Source organism: Galeopterus variegatus, unplaced genomic scaffold, assembly GCF_000696425.1.
Source record: "Galeopterus variegatus unplaced genomic scaffold, G_variegatus-3.0.2 Scaffold569, whole genome shotgun sequence".
Taxonomy (NCBI): Eukaryota; Metazoa; Chordata; class Mammalia; order Dermoptera; family Cynocephalidae; genus Galeopterus; species Galeopterus variegatus.
Genome location: NW_007726680.1, coordinates 241,387 through 256,745, shown reverse-complemented (window position 1 = coordinate 256,745; position 15,359 = coordinate 241,387). Strand labels below are relative to the sequence as shown.

Sequence of the window (15,359 nt, the reverse complement as noted above, 5' to 3'; positions counted from 1 at the left end):
AAGGTCTTGCAAAAGTTTCCAGAAAGAAAACAGACCACATGCTAAGGATCAGCGGTCAGGATGGTGCTGGGCCTTTTAGTAGTAACACTCCACATGAGAAGACGGTGGAGTAACGCCTTCAGCATTTTTGGAAAAAGTGATTTCCCATCTAGAATTTTATGCTCCAGCTGTGTTAGGGCGAAGGCTAAAAATGCAATGACCCAAAATAAAACTTAGTTTTTTCTCATAAAACAGTTCAGTGTGGGTAGGTTAGTGTGCTCCACACATCACACAGGGATCAAGGCTAGCAGTGCAGTTCTGCCATCCTTTAGGGTCTTATACTGAAAAGTGTGGTATGCAAACCAGCAACATCGGCATCACCTGGAAACTTGTTAGAAATCAGAATCTCAGTTTCTGCCCCAGGCCTACTGAATCAGTATATGTGTTTTAGGATCCCCAGGTGATTTATATTCATAGTAAAATTTCAGAAACGCTGCTCTAGGGCATTATTTGTGTTGTCAAACCTGTATTGCTCCCATCCCTGGGCTGCAGCTGGCAGGAAAGGGGAAGAGAAAATGGGCAGAGGCACTTCTGTCTCAGAGGTCTCTAGGAGCTGGCCCATATTGTTTCTACTCAGATTTCATTGAAGAAAACTTAGTCAGATGTCCTCACCTAATTCTGGGGTTCTGGGAAATCCAGTCCTTACCTAGGTGGCCAGCTATTATTCTGTCACCATGGAAGAATAAATTTTAGGAGATATCGAGAGTCTCACAAAACCGGAGACTCAGTTACGAAGGTGAAATAAAGACATTTTGGTATGTACGAAGTCTCAGAATTTTTCTCTTCTGTGCCCCCTTTCTCTGGAAGGTACTAGAGTTAGACCAGAAGAAAAAGATATGGGATTCAGCAACTAAGGCTTTCAACTCATGAGAGGTAAACAGGAACCCTGGGGTTATGGCTAAGGGAAATCCAGGGCAGTAGGCACGAAGAACATTCAGTTCAGAATGGCATAGGTTAGAAGTATCCTGGAGAGGTTTATTCAGGGAGATGAAAGAGATTAACATTGTTTTGTTTTGAATGAATTGATTGGATATATAGGCTTTTGGAGAAGAGTATAGGCCTGGATTAGTGATAAATTCAGAGAATAAGCACATTAAAAATGGCAGTTGTTTTGGGAAAACAAAGTTGTGCAAGAAGAAAAAGGTAATCATAACGTACACATGACTCGGCTATGAATAACATATACATAGGCTTAATTAAATAGTGAATATTGATCTAACCCCAATTGATATAATTCTCTTGGGAGTACAGGGTGTGGGGAAAGGATGGAAAGTGTTCTGTGGTGGGGCAGGGGGCAAAAGTGAGCTCAAGCTTCACGTTATATGGTGGGAAGCCAGTAGATGACACTTAAAACAAAAATCAAGAAGTGGCACAATAGGCACGTTTAGAGATATGGAGGTAAATGCCAAAGGAAACATCTAAAGGAGGTGAAAGTAGTCTCTGAGAAGAAGGTAATTAGAGGGGAAAGGGAGTCTGCTTTTTATTGTAGTAGGTCTTGTAGTACTATTTAACTTCTTTTTTTTTTTTTTTTTTTTTTAAAGATGACCGGTAAGGGGATCTTAACCCTTGACTTGGTGTTGTCAGCACCACGCTCAGCCAGTGAGCGAACCGGCCATCCCTATGTGGGATCCGAACCCGGGGCCTTGGTGTTATCAGCATCACACTCTACCGAGTGAGCCACGGGCCGGCCCCTATTTAACTTCTTAAACTATGTGCATATATAACTTTGAAAATGAAAAGTAAATTTAAAAAGAACAAAAAGTGGGAGAGGAAATAGAGATGCACTTTACTGTGAAAGAGACCTAAGAGTGGAGGGGAGTTTTTCCTTTTTTTTTTTTTTTTTTCCCTCTCTCTTTCCCTCCCTTCCTTCAATGGAAGAGACTTTCGTGGGTTTATTTACCATGGAGGAAAATCTGGTACAGAGAGACAGAGGTTGAAGGGAGGGGAGTGGTATGATGAATCCAGGTCTTCGAGTTGCAGGGAGGGGAGTGATCTGAGTACAGGTGGAGGAATTAGCATTGAATGAGAGAAGGCATCTTTTTTTTTTTTTTGTCTTTTTTCGTGACCGGACGGATCGCTCGCGCCCGTACCGGACCGGGACTGGCAACGGGATCGCAGCCCTCGGTGTTGCCCCCGCACCTTGCTCAGCCAGTGAGCGGCCGGTCTGTATGTGGGATCTGAACCCTCGGTGGGAGCGCCGCTGCGCTTCCCAAGCGGCGCACTGTAGCAGTGCACCACCGGGCCGGCCAGAAGGCATCTTAACCTTGGTTGTGTAGGAGAATTGGTGTAGATGTCAGTGTTTGTCAGCAAGAGGTGGGAAATTGAAATTATTCCTCATTGTCTAATCTCTGTGAAAAATAGAAGTCACTGTGAGCATGAGGAAAGTGGAAAATTAAGTGAGTAGGACAGGAGCAGGAGAGGCAGGTGACTAGGGGACGTGGAGAGGGACAAAGAGTTATCAGGTATTGAGGACCCAGCCTAAGTTAGAGACCATAAATGTTTAGTGACCCGAAATCCATACCTAGTGCCTAGCACAGTGTTGACATCTAGGATGTGTTCAAAAATATTTGTTGAATGGATGAATAAGTGTGGTTGTATGATTTCTCTCTGGCAGTGCACATCAACCCTGTGTCAGAGCAGAGAAGGGGCAGGGGAGATAGTTGGACAGATCTAAGGGTGGGGTCTGAGAGCACTTATTGTGAGGAAAAGTTGAGTGTGCTGATGAAATAGTGGTTGACATGATGATCTTAAAGCATAGGCTGGAAAGAAAAGTGTCAAATTATGAGAAAACAGAAGGGCCAAGAGCTTTGTGACAAAAAACCAAGAAGCCATAAAAAAGTGATTATAATTGACTACATTAAAATAAAAAATGTGTGTATTATTAAAAATACTAGAAGCAAAAGTAACAAAGAAGAAAAAGAAAAAGCGGAATAAAAAGAAAAAACTACTGGAAGAAAAATGTTTTGGAACTAGATAAAGGTGATGGATGCACAACACTGTGAATGTACCAAATGACATTGAATTGTACACTCTAAAATAAAAAAACTATGCTGCCACCACCCCAGAGCCCCACCAGGGTCCTGAAGCGTGGGGCCGGGGGAAGCTGAACCCAGCCGCAACCAGGTAGAGCACCGAAAGCACCATTTGCATGCAGGTAGCCCACCATGGCCACCTCAATTGCCATGGCTGCTGCAAAAGTGGCTAGTGTCTATAGTAGCAGTCACAGCAACTATGCAGATGGCATGCCACACTCTCAACTGCATTGACACAAGGAAAGGCACCAGTGGAGACCAAAAAAAAAAGAGGCCCTTTCCACAAAGCACACTCCAGAGTAATAGTAGCAGCATCTGATTTATGATAATAGGGGAGGACTTCATCACACCTGTCTCAGTACTGGACAGATCATCTAGACAACAAACCAACAGAGGAACAGTTAATCTATCAGATGGAGAGAACAAATCTATGGTTATTAGAGGTGGGAGGGGAAGAGGATGGGGCGATTGGATAAGGGACATAAAGAAGTATGATTTGTAGCAATGAATATGCTAAAAAAATTAAAGAAACAAAAAAGAACTAGGTACAAATTCAAAAGACATGACAAACTGGGGAAAATATTTTCAAAGTATACAACAGAGCTAATTTCTTTAAAATATAAAGCGTTCTGAGAGTACATTAAAAAAAGAACAGTTTAATAAATTGAGTTAATCTCACTTGTAATCAAAGAAATGCAAATTAAAATTAGGATAATACTATATTTTACCTGCTAGATTAGCAGTAATCAAAGTGATGTTCACCCTCTTTGACCCAGCAATTCTACTTTTAAGAATTTGTCCCACAGGTACACTTCACATGTACAAATAGACATCTTCAGGTCCAATTATTGTAATATTGTTTGAATTAGCAAAATAGTGGACATTCTGCATGTTCATCTGTAGGAAACTGGTAAAAACAAATGACGTCTAGGCAATGGAAAGCTGTTCTTTAAGGAATGAGGTGGATCCGTGTGTATTGCTTAAGGAGCGCTCTCCTAGGTATACTATGAAGTGAAAAAAGCAAGGTGTAGAAGAGTTCCAAGTATGCTGCTATATGTTTTTAAAATAAGATAGTGAATATGTACATTCACATATGCATGACTGAATGTGAAGAACAGCTCTGGAAGGATAATCAAGGGGCTGGTGATAGTGATTGCCTCTGGAAAAAAGAACTGGAAGATTGGAGATGGGGGATAGAAGAGAGTCTTCACTCTTTACTGTTTTATACTATTTGGATTTTTTTTTTTTTTCCCCAAAAGATGACTGCTTCAAGGATCTTAACTCTTGACTTGGTGTTATCAGCACCACACTCTCCCAAGTGAGCCACGGGCTGGACCTGGATTTTTTTTTAACCATGTACATGTACTTTCTAAAAAACATTAAAAACATAAAAAGCTAAAAAAGCGGTGGCAAGGGAAGGGGGTTAGGGAGTAATTGGGTAAGGGACACAAAGTAATTATGATTTGTAATGATGAATATGCTAATTAGTATTGATTTGATTGTCACATACTATACACAAATACTGATAGTCGACTCTGTACCCCGTAAATATTTATAATCAAAAATAAAATTTTTAGAAAAAAACCAAAGCCAATGTTTCTCAAAGTGTGTGCTGATTAAAAATCCAGATTCATGGATTCTTTTTGGGACCTCCTGACTTAGAATGTGGGAAGGTAGTGCTGGGTACTCTGGATCTTTATTGTGTCTCCCAGAGGGTTCTGTTTCACCTGTGAAAGTTTGGAATCCATGGGCTTAGAGGTGAAGGAGCAGCAAGCTCACGGGAGTCAGAGGGGTACTGGAAGTGAAGGTTGTAGAGGGATAGTTCCTCCACATGATAAAGTCTAGGGTGTGCAGGGTAGGCTGCTACTGTGCTGAGGTAAAGCAAGGTCAGTGGCAATTTGGTGGCACATGAAGCCTGTGGGTAAAGAATGGTTTGTTTGCTGTCAGCCATAGCATGGACTAAAGGCCTGTGTGAGCTGCCCCGTCTGCCTCACCAGCCTCATCTGGAACTACTTTGCCTCTGGCTGTCTCTGTCCCAGTACATTTGGCCTCTTTGAGTCCCTGAAATTTGCCCTGTTCTTTGTTTTCACACATGATGTTGCCATTCCAGGATGCTCATTCCTGCATGGTCCCAACTCCTCGTCCTTCAGTTCTCTGCTTAAAGATCACTTCTTCCAGGGAAATCTGCCTCAAACCCAGCCTTGTCAGAACTCCCTGTCATGCATTCCTGTAGCTCTTGTACTTCTCTTTTGGAGCACAGATATATTTAATCATTTAGGAATAATTTAATGTTTGTTTTGGTTCTATTGCTACATCCCTATACTATGCCTGGCACATAGTAGGGACTCAAATCAAGCTTGTTCATGGAAAGAATGAAGGAGCCTTGAAAGAAAAAGGAGAGGAAGGTTGGGATACAGAAATGGGAGTGGGTGATGGAGGTGAGGAGTGTCTGTGCAGAGCTGCTAACTCCTCCCGCCCAGTCTGGGGCTTTGGCCAAGCATTAGGTAGACCCTGATGAGTGTCACAGAGCAGCATTAGGACATGGTTCCTAGGACTTGGGCCTGCAGCAGCATGACTCTTGGCTGCCCAAAGCATTGGCTTCTGTTAGAATGTAAGTACCAGACTCCACAGAGATGTCATGTGGCTTCTATCTGGTGAGGGCTGCACATGTGGTCCCACTGAGCCCAGGGAACAGACTGCTTGGGCAACCGTAAGGAGCAGTGGAAACGAACACAACTCAGTCACAGCAGGTCACAAAGTGGTCAGGTATGTCAGCTGCAACAGGGAAGAGCTGCCTTACCCAGCTCCCGAGAGATCTGGTCTGCAGGGAAGTTAGTTATTATTTCCCCTGTAAATGACTAAGTTTACCTTGTGGCTTTACCAAGATGTACCCTTGAGTTTGGACTGACCACATAGGTTTCGATGTTTACCTTGGAACATAGGGACAGCACAGTCATTCAATAAACACTTATTAATAGACTGTGTGTCAGGTGGCATTCAGGTGCAGAAAAGAGATTGGGGTCCCCACCCACAGGGTAACAGGATCATGGATGAGCACACTATACGCTCTTTATTTTTTTAAGTATTATTTATACATATTTATATATATTTATATGTAGATTTTTATATAAATCTTGCATGATCCTGACCTTCATGTAATATTCAATAATACGCTATAACACTATATGCTCTTTAAACACCACAGAGAAAATACACACACTCATGCCTATTAAAACATTTATTTTCTTCTTTATGCTCAGAAACAAAGAAATGGCCTCCCCTGACTCGAGGGTCTCATCTTGAAAGAATGGGAGGCAGAGATAGTGATGGGAGGGGGTTGTTGGTGTGAGGTTGAATGTGGGAGTTCTTTCTCCCTGCTTTCCCTACCATCACTCTTCTTTTTAGCATCCCCCTCCAAAAATTTTAGGTATGAACACAGCTTGCCACCCATTGGCGGGTTGGGGAAGCAAAGCTGTAGTGAAAATATTAATGCCCACTTTCAACAAGAGATGGGTCCAGTGCGTATCTTGGGGGGATGGGGGGAGAGGGAGCGAAGGGGTTGGTTGAGGAAGCTGCCAGATGGAGGGGAAGGGAAGAGAGGCTGGGACACCCCCAACAACAGTGGGGACCTTGGTCCTGCCCCTACCTCTCCCAGCACCCATCCACTCCCTTCTTCCAACCCCCTTTCCTAGCAGAATTGGTCGTCGTAGTCATCATCCTTCATCCCCTTCAGCCGAAGCCGGGCAAAGTCCTCAAACACAATGTCGTCGTCTGTGGCATAGCTTGATGGTGGAAAGGAGGGGGATGAGGTGAGGGCTTCTGACCCTTTTCTTGGCCTCCCGCTTTCCTCCCCAGGGACAGAGGAGTTAGAGCAGCAATGGGACTAGAAGTATTTGCAACAAGGGACAGTAGCAGGCAGCCTCACAAGGTTAAGTCATCTTGTTTGATGCCTCAACCACCCATCCCCCCAAAAAAGAAAAAACAGGAAGTAGCAGGTAGATTTGAATGTTACATGAATCTTTGTCCAAAGAGAATCAAAGTAGGGGGATAAGTTTCTTACTTGGTATCAAATTCAATGAGGTTGGTGTCCACCGGGACATCTGTTTCAGGAGCGGCTGAGGGGAGAAAGACAGAGGCTAGCTGGGTGGGTGGTACGAGAAGGACCAGCTTTTCTCCACAGGCCTGCTTCAGACCCTCCCTTCGGGGGCTTGGGGTGGGTGGCATGCTCACCTGACTGGGGTCTGGGGTGGGTGATGTGGTCATGGGGCTTGGGGTGCATAAGAACAAAAGGCAGCTCCACGGAGACATCCCTGGGGAGGGGGAGAGGTGGCATGAAGACGATGGCGACACTGGGCCAGAGAGAACCACTGTGACCCCCACCTGGGCTCCCCCACCACACTTACCCGCCTCGAGACACCACCAGCTTCACCTTGACCCTGTAGGACACCAGGATTCCCAGCACCTCCTTGTTGGCACCCTCCTTCACGCTGCAATTGAAGGGTGGGGAGAGTTGATCAGGGCCCATTGCCTTGTCACCCAGCCCACGCTTGGGGCTCCCATCAGGACTCTGAGCAGGACTACACACTTACACTAGCCCCAGGGCTCCAGCGGCATAGGGTGAAGCATGCCATGGAATCCCCCTGCTCAGAACCTTCCTGTGGCTTCTCACCTCTCGTGGTGAAAGCTCAAGTCAGCCTCACTGAACAGCCCTGCACTGGCTTGCTCTCATCAGGCCCCTGCCCTCACCTCCTACTCCTCTCCTCCAGGGCTGCTGTGTGGTTGTGCAGTGTGTACCCCATAGAGGTGCCAGTGGGGGTGCTCCCGCCAAACCTTGCAATTCCTCAAACACTCCACTGGTCCCACCCCTGAGTTTTTGTGCCTGTGCCCTCTCTGCCTGCAATGCTCTCCCAGCATGTCCACACTGCCTACTCGCTCTTGGTCCTTACTCAGAAGTCACCTCTGTCTTATGCCTTCCCTTGCTACCCTATTTAAAATTAACACACCCTCCTCCACCCTACACTTTATATCTCCCTTCTCTGCCTTGCTTTTTCTCCTTAACACTTGTCACTAAACTTGCTATATACTTTACCATTTATCTGATTTGTCTGTCCTCCCTTCCCTAGAATGTGAGAGGTTTTTTGTCTCTTCTGTTCCTGGCACCTATGACAGAGCCTGGCACACAGTGGTCACTGAGCCCCCCACCCCCCCTCACATGGTGCTGGAAGCCAGGTTGGTGTCCTCATGCTTGAGCTTGCCATCCAGGGCAAGACCGCGCTTTTCCCGGTTGTCGCTGAGCAGCGGGGTTATGGTGTACACCTTACAGAACGTGGAACTGGGAGACACCTGGTCACTGGGGTGGGGACAAGAGAACAGGACTCCTGGAGGGGCCAGGCTGGGTGAGAAGACAGCCTACCACCCCCAAGCAGCATCTGCCCCTTACGAGCCCCTTCTCTCTTAGGGCATAAGTCACAAGGGTTTTGGCTCAAGCTCCTCAAGAAAATTAACAGCTCTGAGTTACCCAGCTGTAGAGGGTATGCCCTTTTAAGTGGAGATGGTTCAGGGGGAATTCTAACCCCCTACCTCACATTATCCTGGTCCTACTTTTCTCCTTTAAGGCAGGGACTCAGGTCTGTTCTGATACTCACTCTTGTTCGAGCTGAGCCACGGGACACTTGTACTGGGCGGTGCTGAAGAGGCAGATGTCGGCATACTGTCTCACTGTGGGGCAGGGTGGAGTCAAGCAGCTCTGGATGGGGCACAGACTACCACCACGCCACGACTCCAGACCACATGGTGTGGGCCCCAGGCTCCAGCACACCACCACCACCCCCTACCCCTCTGACACATGGCCCTCCCCAAAACAATAAACACTGGCCCCATGTATTAGTCTGGAATAGTCTAAATTCTTTGTGCTGTGGTGGGTCTCCCACAGTAGGACATGGCCTGGGCTGAGATCACAGCAGAAGCCACTTTTGCAGTGACTCCCTCCCCTGAGACCCCCTTCCAGCCCCCTCCTCCTACCAGAGACTTTGATCTTCTTGACGGTCTTGGTGGAGTTGTTGGTGACATGGACATTGACACTGAGGGGTTCCCCGTGGTAGTACAGCTTTTGAAGGGAGGGGGTTGCGTGAATTGCATGTTTTTCACTGGTCCCATTGTTAGCGTGCTCCCCGACACAGACACATTGCTCTGCTCTCTAAACCCAAGCCCCTAGCAACGTTCCACATCCAGCCAAGGCTGCCTCCTTTAAAAACACCATCTTCGAGGGCCTTAGTCACGCCACCCCAACATGAGCAACCAGCACAGCGACGACCACCGAGCCGCAGCAAGAGGGGCCCTGGGTTCCCGAGCTGGGGAGGTAGGAGGTGAGGGCTTTTGCCACATCCCCCTGACACCTGCACCCAGTCCAGCAATGACCAAGCCACTGCTGGAAGCCCCTGGTCTCCCTTGTGGGAATGTGGGGGGAGCCACAGGCCTCAATCCCGCCCCAGCTCCTTTCTTCTTCTTCCATCACATTCCCTTCCCCTTTCCCCTTTCCTTCCCAACTGCTCTGCAACATCATAGAATGTAAATAAAAATTAATAAAAATAAAAACACCATCTTGACATGTGGTCCTGCCCCTCCCCCCCAGGGCCCGACCTGTGTTGTGACATCTCTGTCACCCTCTCACTCCCTACCTCCTTGTCCAGGGACGCCTCCAGGTGCAGGGATCGGTCAGACATGAGGAAGTGGCGTGTGGTTTCAGCAGAGGGCTGGGGGCCGGGCTTCTCTGGGGCAAACTGCACCTTTCGGATCACCAGTCGCACAGAGTTCCTGGGGTGGAGGTGAGACGGGTGGGAGAGGTTAGTCCTCAGATTCCCAAACCATGGCTCCCACCTCCTGGGGCTCCTGAAGTGGGGAGGGAGTGGTCAAACCACAGAGCTTGCTTCCCTCACCTTTTGTGGCTTTTCTCTTCTAGTGATTTGGCACAGAAGGCTCGAATCTCAAAGTCTACCCCGCAGGCCTCAGGAGGGGGAGAAAAGGATACATCTTACCCAAGGCTCCTGCCACCACCACCACTCCCCTTCCTTCCTCCCTCTTCCCTCGTGTTGGGCAGGACTCTTGCCCCATCATGGTCTGAGGAACACAGAACCGAGTCTCCTCTGCCTCCGCAAGGCCTGGCACGTGGCAGAAGCTTGGTCATGGTAGTGCAAGGGGAGCCCCGATACCCAGGCACATACAGGTTAAGAGAGCAGAAGGCACTGTCACATGAGCGCAGTGACCATACCACATACAGCCCACTTCCATGGGGGACATTTCCCTGCCTGCAGGCCCCACCCTGACTCCTCTCCATGGTTCACCCTCTAGCCCAGCTGTGCTCCCAGGCTCCTGCTGGGCCTGGTTCTGCCCTACCAGCCCTCAGAACTGTTCCTCTCATACCTTCCCTGTATCCTCTGGTCCTGGCTGCAGTGTGACAGAGCAGGGCAGATTCTGGGGTATCTGTGGCAGAGGAATGGGGAGGTTTCAGAACCTCCAGGATGCTTCCAGATCTTCCTCCCAATCTCAGCTTAAGGGGCTAGTAAAAGGATTCCGGGACGAGAAAGGCAGAAGGCAGGGGCCCCAAGGAGGAGGCAGAGAGTCTAGGGCTTCCTGAATACAGGGTGACCCGAAAGGGAGGTGAATTTAGGGTCCCTGCTTCACTATTTCTTCCAGATCTGCCCATAACAAGTGCCTCACCCCCCAAACACAGTCCCAGACCTCTTGCCCTGCAGAGGGTGGGGGCATCCTCACTGTGAAAAAAAAGGGGTGGGCATGCTGGCCCAGCTTCCTCAGCAGCCGGTCCTGCAGACGGGTGGGGGGCCGGGGTGGGTTGGGCATTGGGGGGAAGGCCTGGTAGGTGGCGATGAACAGGTCTTTGCGGAAGGACAAGCCCAGCACATCCAGGTCTTCACGGCCATAGCGGAAGGCGCAGGTGAGGGTCACAAACACTGGCAAGGGAGGGTAAGGTGGGATGGTCAGGAACCCCTTTCCCCAATCCCCCTGTACCTAGTAGCCGCTGCTTTTTCCTCAGCAGCATGACTTGCCTGAATCCTACTCCTGGCTTCTGCCTCAGCCTTCCATCTCTCTGGGGCACTCTTCCAATGCCAGCTCATTTCACTTCCCTACCTCCCCTCAGGCCCCTGGACTTGGGGCCAATACCTTTGCGGTCCTTCAAGTAGTCAGGGTCCACAAGCACCACGCCATCTAGGAAAGGGACACATAGGCTCATTTCCTGAAAGGGCCTCTCCCCCATTCCTGAGTCCAGGAAATTCTTCCCCTCTTGGGGGAAGAGCTGTCCCTCTCTGGGAGAACTTACCTACAGGATCTACTTTGTCCAGGTGATCTACAAAGTCCCGCTTGCCCAAGTACACGGTGAGCTGAGGATGTCAAGGGGTCACAGGGAAGATTGAAGAGGATGGTGACAGGGCATCAGCACCCTCAAAAGTGGCTGTCCTGCCCTGGGCTCCCCAGGTGGGGCTATCAGGAAGGAGTTTCTCCATTTTTCCTCTCAGTAGTGTTGGAAGGTGAGGCTGGTAGGTTTTCCCGGACTACCCACCTTTAGGCTCCCTAATCGCTTTTCACACCTTTGCCCACCAGTCAGGGGTGTGTGTGTGTGGATCCTCAGGGAGGACTCTGCCTGACCAGCTGGTTAGAGAGCAGCTGCCAGCCTCACTAGAGCCCTCAAGGGGCTCTGGGATAAACAGGCCATAGGCTGGGGGTGGGGGGCTGTTAATTTTCCCCAGCCCCAGGCACCCTGGGTTTGCTCGTAAGAAGGCTATAGGCACAGGGCTTGCTTTTGGGCTCCTCCCCTTTGATCTTGCTTAGGCACCCAGGCCTGTCCCCACCCAGCCCTGTGGCTGGCTTAGGCTGAGCAGCCTCTGCAGCAAGGGGCTTCAGGAGGGAAGGAAGTCAGCTCTTAGCTGTCACAGGAAGTGGGGAGCTAGGGGTTGGGGACCGTCTAGGGGCAGGCTGCGCTTTGTTAGGGCCCAGTCAGGGTCAAGAGGATAAGCACTTTGGGAGACTCACCTTGCAGTTAGGGCTCGACTTCTTGAAGACCCTAACAAAACAGAAAGGGAAACCCCACTGCCTCCCTCAGACTCAGCAGGGAGCCCCCACACCAGGACCGTATCCCTCCCCAGCCTGAGAAGCAGAGCTCACCCAGAATTCCTGCCCGGAGGCTTTGGGGCTTTGCCCAGCTCTACCCCCTCCCATTTCCCAGGAGGTCCTTAATATTTCTAACATGGTATCCAGGGCAAATGCCCCTTCTCTTGACCTTCATCTACCCGCACTAGGCCCTCTCCCTCCACAGTAATAGCCAATGGTTGCCCCAGGAATCACCCAGTCTCTTCTCAAAGAACCTCCTCCAGAGGGGACCTGAACGGGAAGGTTGCAGCAGCGTCTGGGTGAGAACCAACCGTTTTTCCACCTTGTCTCCAGCTCCAATGACAGCTGGACTACATAGAAGAACAATGGCCCTAGCGTTTGCTTCTGAAATGTTTTCTGCTATAGGCACTACCCAAGTTTTGACCCTATTCCATTAACATACAACTGTCTCCCTCTCTGATCTCAGCAGCTTAAAAGCCTATTAGTCTTTCAAGACCCAGCTCAGATATCACCTCTTTTAGGAAGCAGGCCCAGCCCAGACTCTGGTCACTTCTTTTCTTGGGTTCCTGTCACACTTTGTTCATGTTTACATGTGGTGTGATCACATGCAAGGGTGGTTAGCTGTGTATCGTCTATCTGTCTCTCTCCTTAGACTGTGAGCCTCAGAGGCCTTATTCTTGCAGGATCCCAGCATAATGCCAGCCATATGACGAAAATTATGATGCTGGCTAACATTTATTGGGTGACTACTCATGCAGTGTTCCAAGTGTGTTGTATCATTTAATACCCTAAACCCAATGATGGAGGTAATAATATCCCTATTTTATAGGTGAGGAAACTGAACCATGAAGAGGTCAAGTATTTTGTGAGCATAAATGGTGGAACTCATAAAAACTGAGGCAGTCTGGCTCTGAGTCCATGCTCTCAATCACTAAACTATCACAATATCCATCTCTGTAATTGGAATCAATGGTTTCTTGAATTGAAGAGGATTCACTTCTTATGTTCAACAAACAATTTTTTTTTTTGTCTTGTTTTTTTGGCAGCTGGCTGTGACATTGGTGTTATAAGGCTGAGCTCTAACCAACTAAGCTAAACAGCCAGTCCCTACTTCTCACTGATGAAACAATCTAAGCCTGGACTCCATCAGTTGCTGGGAGTGTAGGGAAATGTCTGGTGCCCCAAAGCTCTGATCACCTGTGGGCCTGTTCTTTGAGTATCACCTTAGTACAGCCAATCCACTCTGCCTCAGCAGCAATCCCTGGAAAGGGTCCCCAGATAGTAAAAACCGAAATCCTTGCCAACTGGCCCATCCTTCTCCAACCATACCACCCAAATTTCTGCTACACTTCACTTGCCTGTTCTTCCTGGAATGTCAAGCTGTCCAGAGGTTATAAGGCAAAGAGTATGGAGGCCCCCAGGTATCCTCAACCAATAAAGGAGAGTAAACACCGATATGGTGGCAGCTAGGATAAGCACTCTACCTATTCTAACTTGGGGGATGATTGCTATAGCATCATTCAAGCCCTCGCTTCTGGCTTTCCTCTTTGTCCCAGTGTTTCCTTGCATTAGAAGCCTTGGCAGAGGACTGCAATGGGCACTATCAGTTGGCCAGCTGGAGTGTGGCTCTGGGGCAATTTGCCCTGGCACAGTTGCAGGGCACCTGCCCTTTAGGTACTCACCAAGCCACCTCCTGCCAGGCCAGGGAGAAGCAGTGTGCATATACTGAGGCTAGCCAAGGAGGTGCCCAGTGAGTGGGGGCAGCTGAAGCAGATGCCCCTTCACACTTCCTGCTCTTCTCTCCATTTCCTGTGGCCCAGAATTTGATGGGGGTGGAGGGAATTGTGCCAAGTCAGCAGTCCCCCTTTGGTCCATCTGTACCCCTCCCTGAACCACATAACGGAAATCAGAGGCCTCCCTGATGTCAGCGACTTCCCTTTTCTCTGGGGCGTTTAACCTCTAATCCAGAACACCAGTCTTCCCTCTGATCATCTCTCTCTGATACTGGTCTACTTGATGCTCAGAAATCTGGGTTCTCATACTGTACGTGCAGGGAGTGATGAGGTTGATATGATGTTTTGCAGAAGTGACAGCCAGGCCCCCATTCCTGATCTCCTCTGGGTTGAGGCATATAGCCTTAACCTTTTCCTCTTTTGCTCCTGCTCCCCTGGGACTCAGGCACTACCCCTTGCCCTCTTGGGGGTGCGGGGGTGCTGGGTAGCAACAGGAAGTGGATTTAGCTAGAGACCAAAAAAGAGAACTCAGAGTGTCAGTGGAAGAAAGGAGCCTCGATTACACAGAAAACATCCGGGGAGTGGATGCGTGCCTAGGGCAGATACGGACTCCCCCAACTCGGGGAAGAAGGATATGGGCCAGTTTCAGGGAGGGTCGCCATGCACTCTGCTCCCCTAAGATGAAGCTGTTGCTCCTAGCAACCCAGCGGAAGGCAGAAGTTTGGAAGCGGAGTCACTTGGCCCTTGGGACAGGTGAGGGCAGCCCGGCTGCCTGTGGGGTATTGAACAGGAGGCTTTTCATAGGCTCTCCATCGATACCCTCTAGGTATCGAGCATCCCCGTACACAACCCCTTGAGGCCGGCCACCTGCTCCTCCTTCCTCCGCCCCTGCATCCCAGCCTGCAAGGAGAACCCAGTCGTCCGGCTCCCACATCCCTGCAAGAACCCCAACGCTGGTTTCCTGATCCCCTGCAACCGCCGCTTTCTGGAGGGGGCCCATGCACGCGTCCCATCATCATCCTCGAGGACCTGGACGTGCAGCCCCAGATGGCTGACCCCTAGGGACCCAGGCGTCCGGCCCCCTATTCTCTCCCCGGTGTCCTCGTCTGGGGACCATCCCGAAACTCGCCCCAAGCCGCCGCCGCCTATGCCCCGCCGCGTGGCCCTACTTCCCTTACCTGGTCCCGGGTTTCTCCCCCATGGTGCGCGCGCCCGCCGCCCTCCCGGTTCGCGGCTCGCTCGCAGCCTTCTCGCTCGCTGCCAGGTCCCTGCTCCTCCCCGCGCCACTGCGCACGCGCGCCCTCAGCTACTTCTCCTCTTCCCCCTCCCTTCCGAGCCCCCCCATCCCGGGTCCTGGGGAACCGGACCAGATGCGTCAGCCGGATCGCGCGCGCCGCAGCGTTGCCCGCCCTCTCTTCACAGACTCACGCGG

At 49.8% G+C, this 15,359-nt stretch overlaps 1 protein-coding gene across 1 annotated transcript; it reads right to left on the bottom strand.

Annotated features, from left to right (window-relative positions):
• Positions 1-6,291: 6,291 nt before the first annotated feature.
• ARRB2 (arrestin, beta 2) lies at positions 6,292-15,359 on the bottom strand. Its single transcript, XM_008570074.1, has 15 exons — positions 15,106-15,359; positions 12,117-12,147; positions 11,407-11,467; positions 11,250-11,294; positions 10,842-11,038; positions 10,491-10,550; positions 10,007-10,074; positions 9,749-9,884; positions 9,093-9,177; positions 8,717-8,789; positions 8,284-8,421; positions 7,475-7,558; positions 7,302-7,381; positions 7,132-7,186; positions 6,292-6,853 (listed from the first exon to the last, which is right to left on the bottom strand). Exons 1-15 carry the CDS (start codon positions 15,126-15,128, stop codon positions 6,760-6,762), a joined length of 1,230 nt encoding a protein of 409 aa, XP_008568296.1. The 5' UTR covers positions 15,129-15,359; the 3' UTR covers positions 6,292-6,759.

Coding starts and splice junctions, on each gene's coding strand:
- ARRB2 (XM_008570074.1), bottom strand. CDS start 15,128: ATGGGGGAGAAACCCGGGACCAG. Junction 10,551..10,841: donor CCCACCCCTTTTTTTTCACA/GTGAGGATGCCC, acceptor CCTCTGCCACAG/ATACCCCAGAATCTGCCCTG. Junction 8,422..8,716: donor GTGGCTCAGCTCGAACAAGA/GTGAGTATCAGA, acceptor TCCCCACCCCAG/TGACCAGGTGTCTCCCAGTT.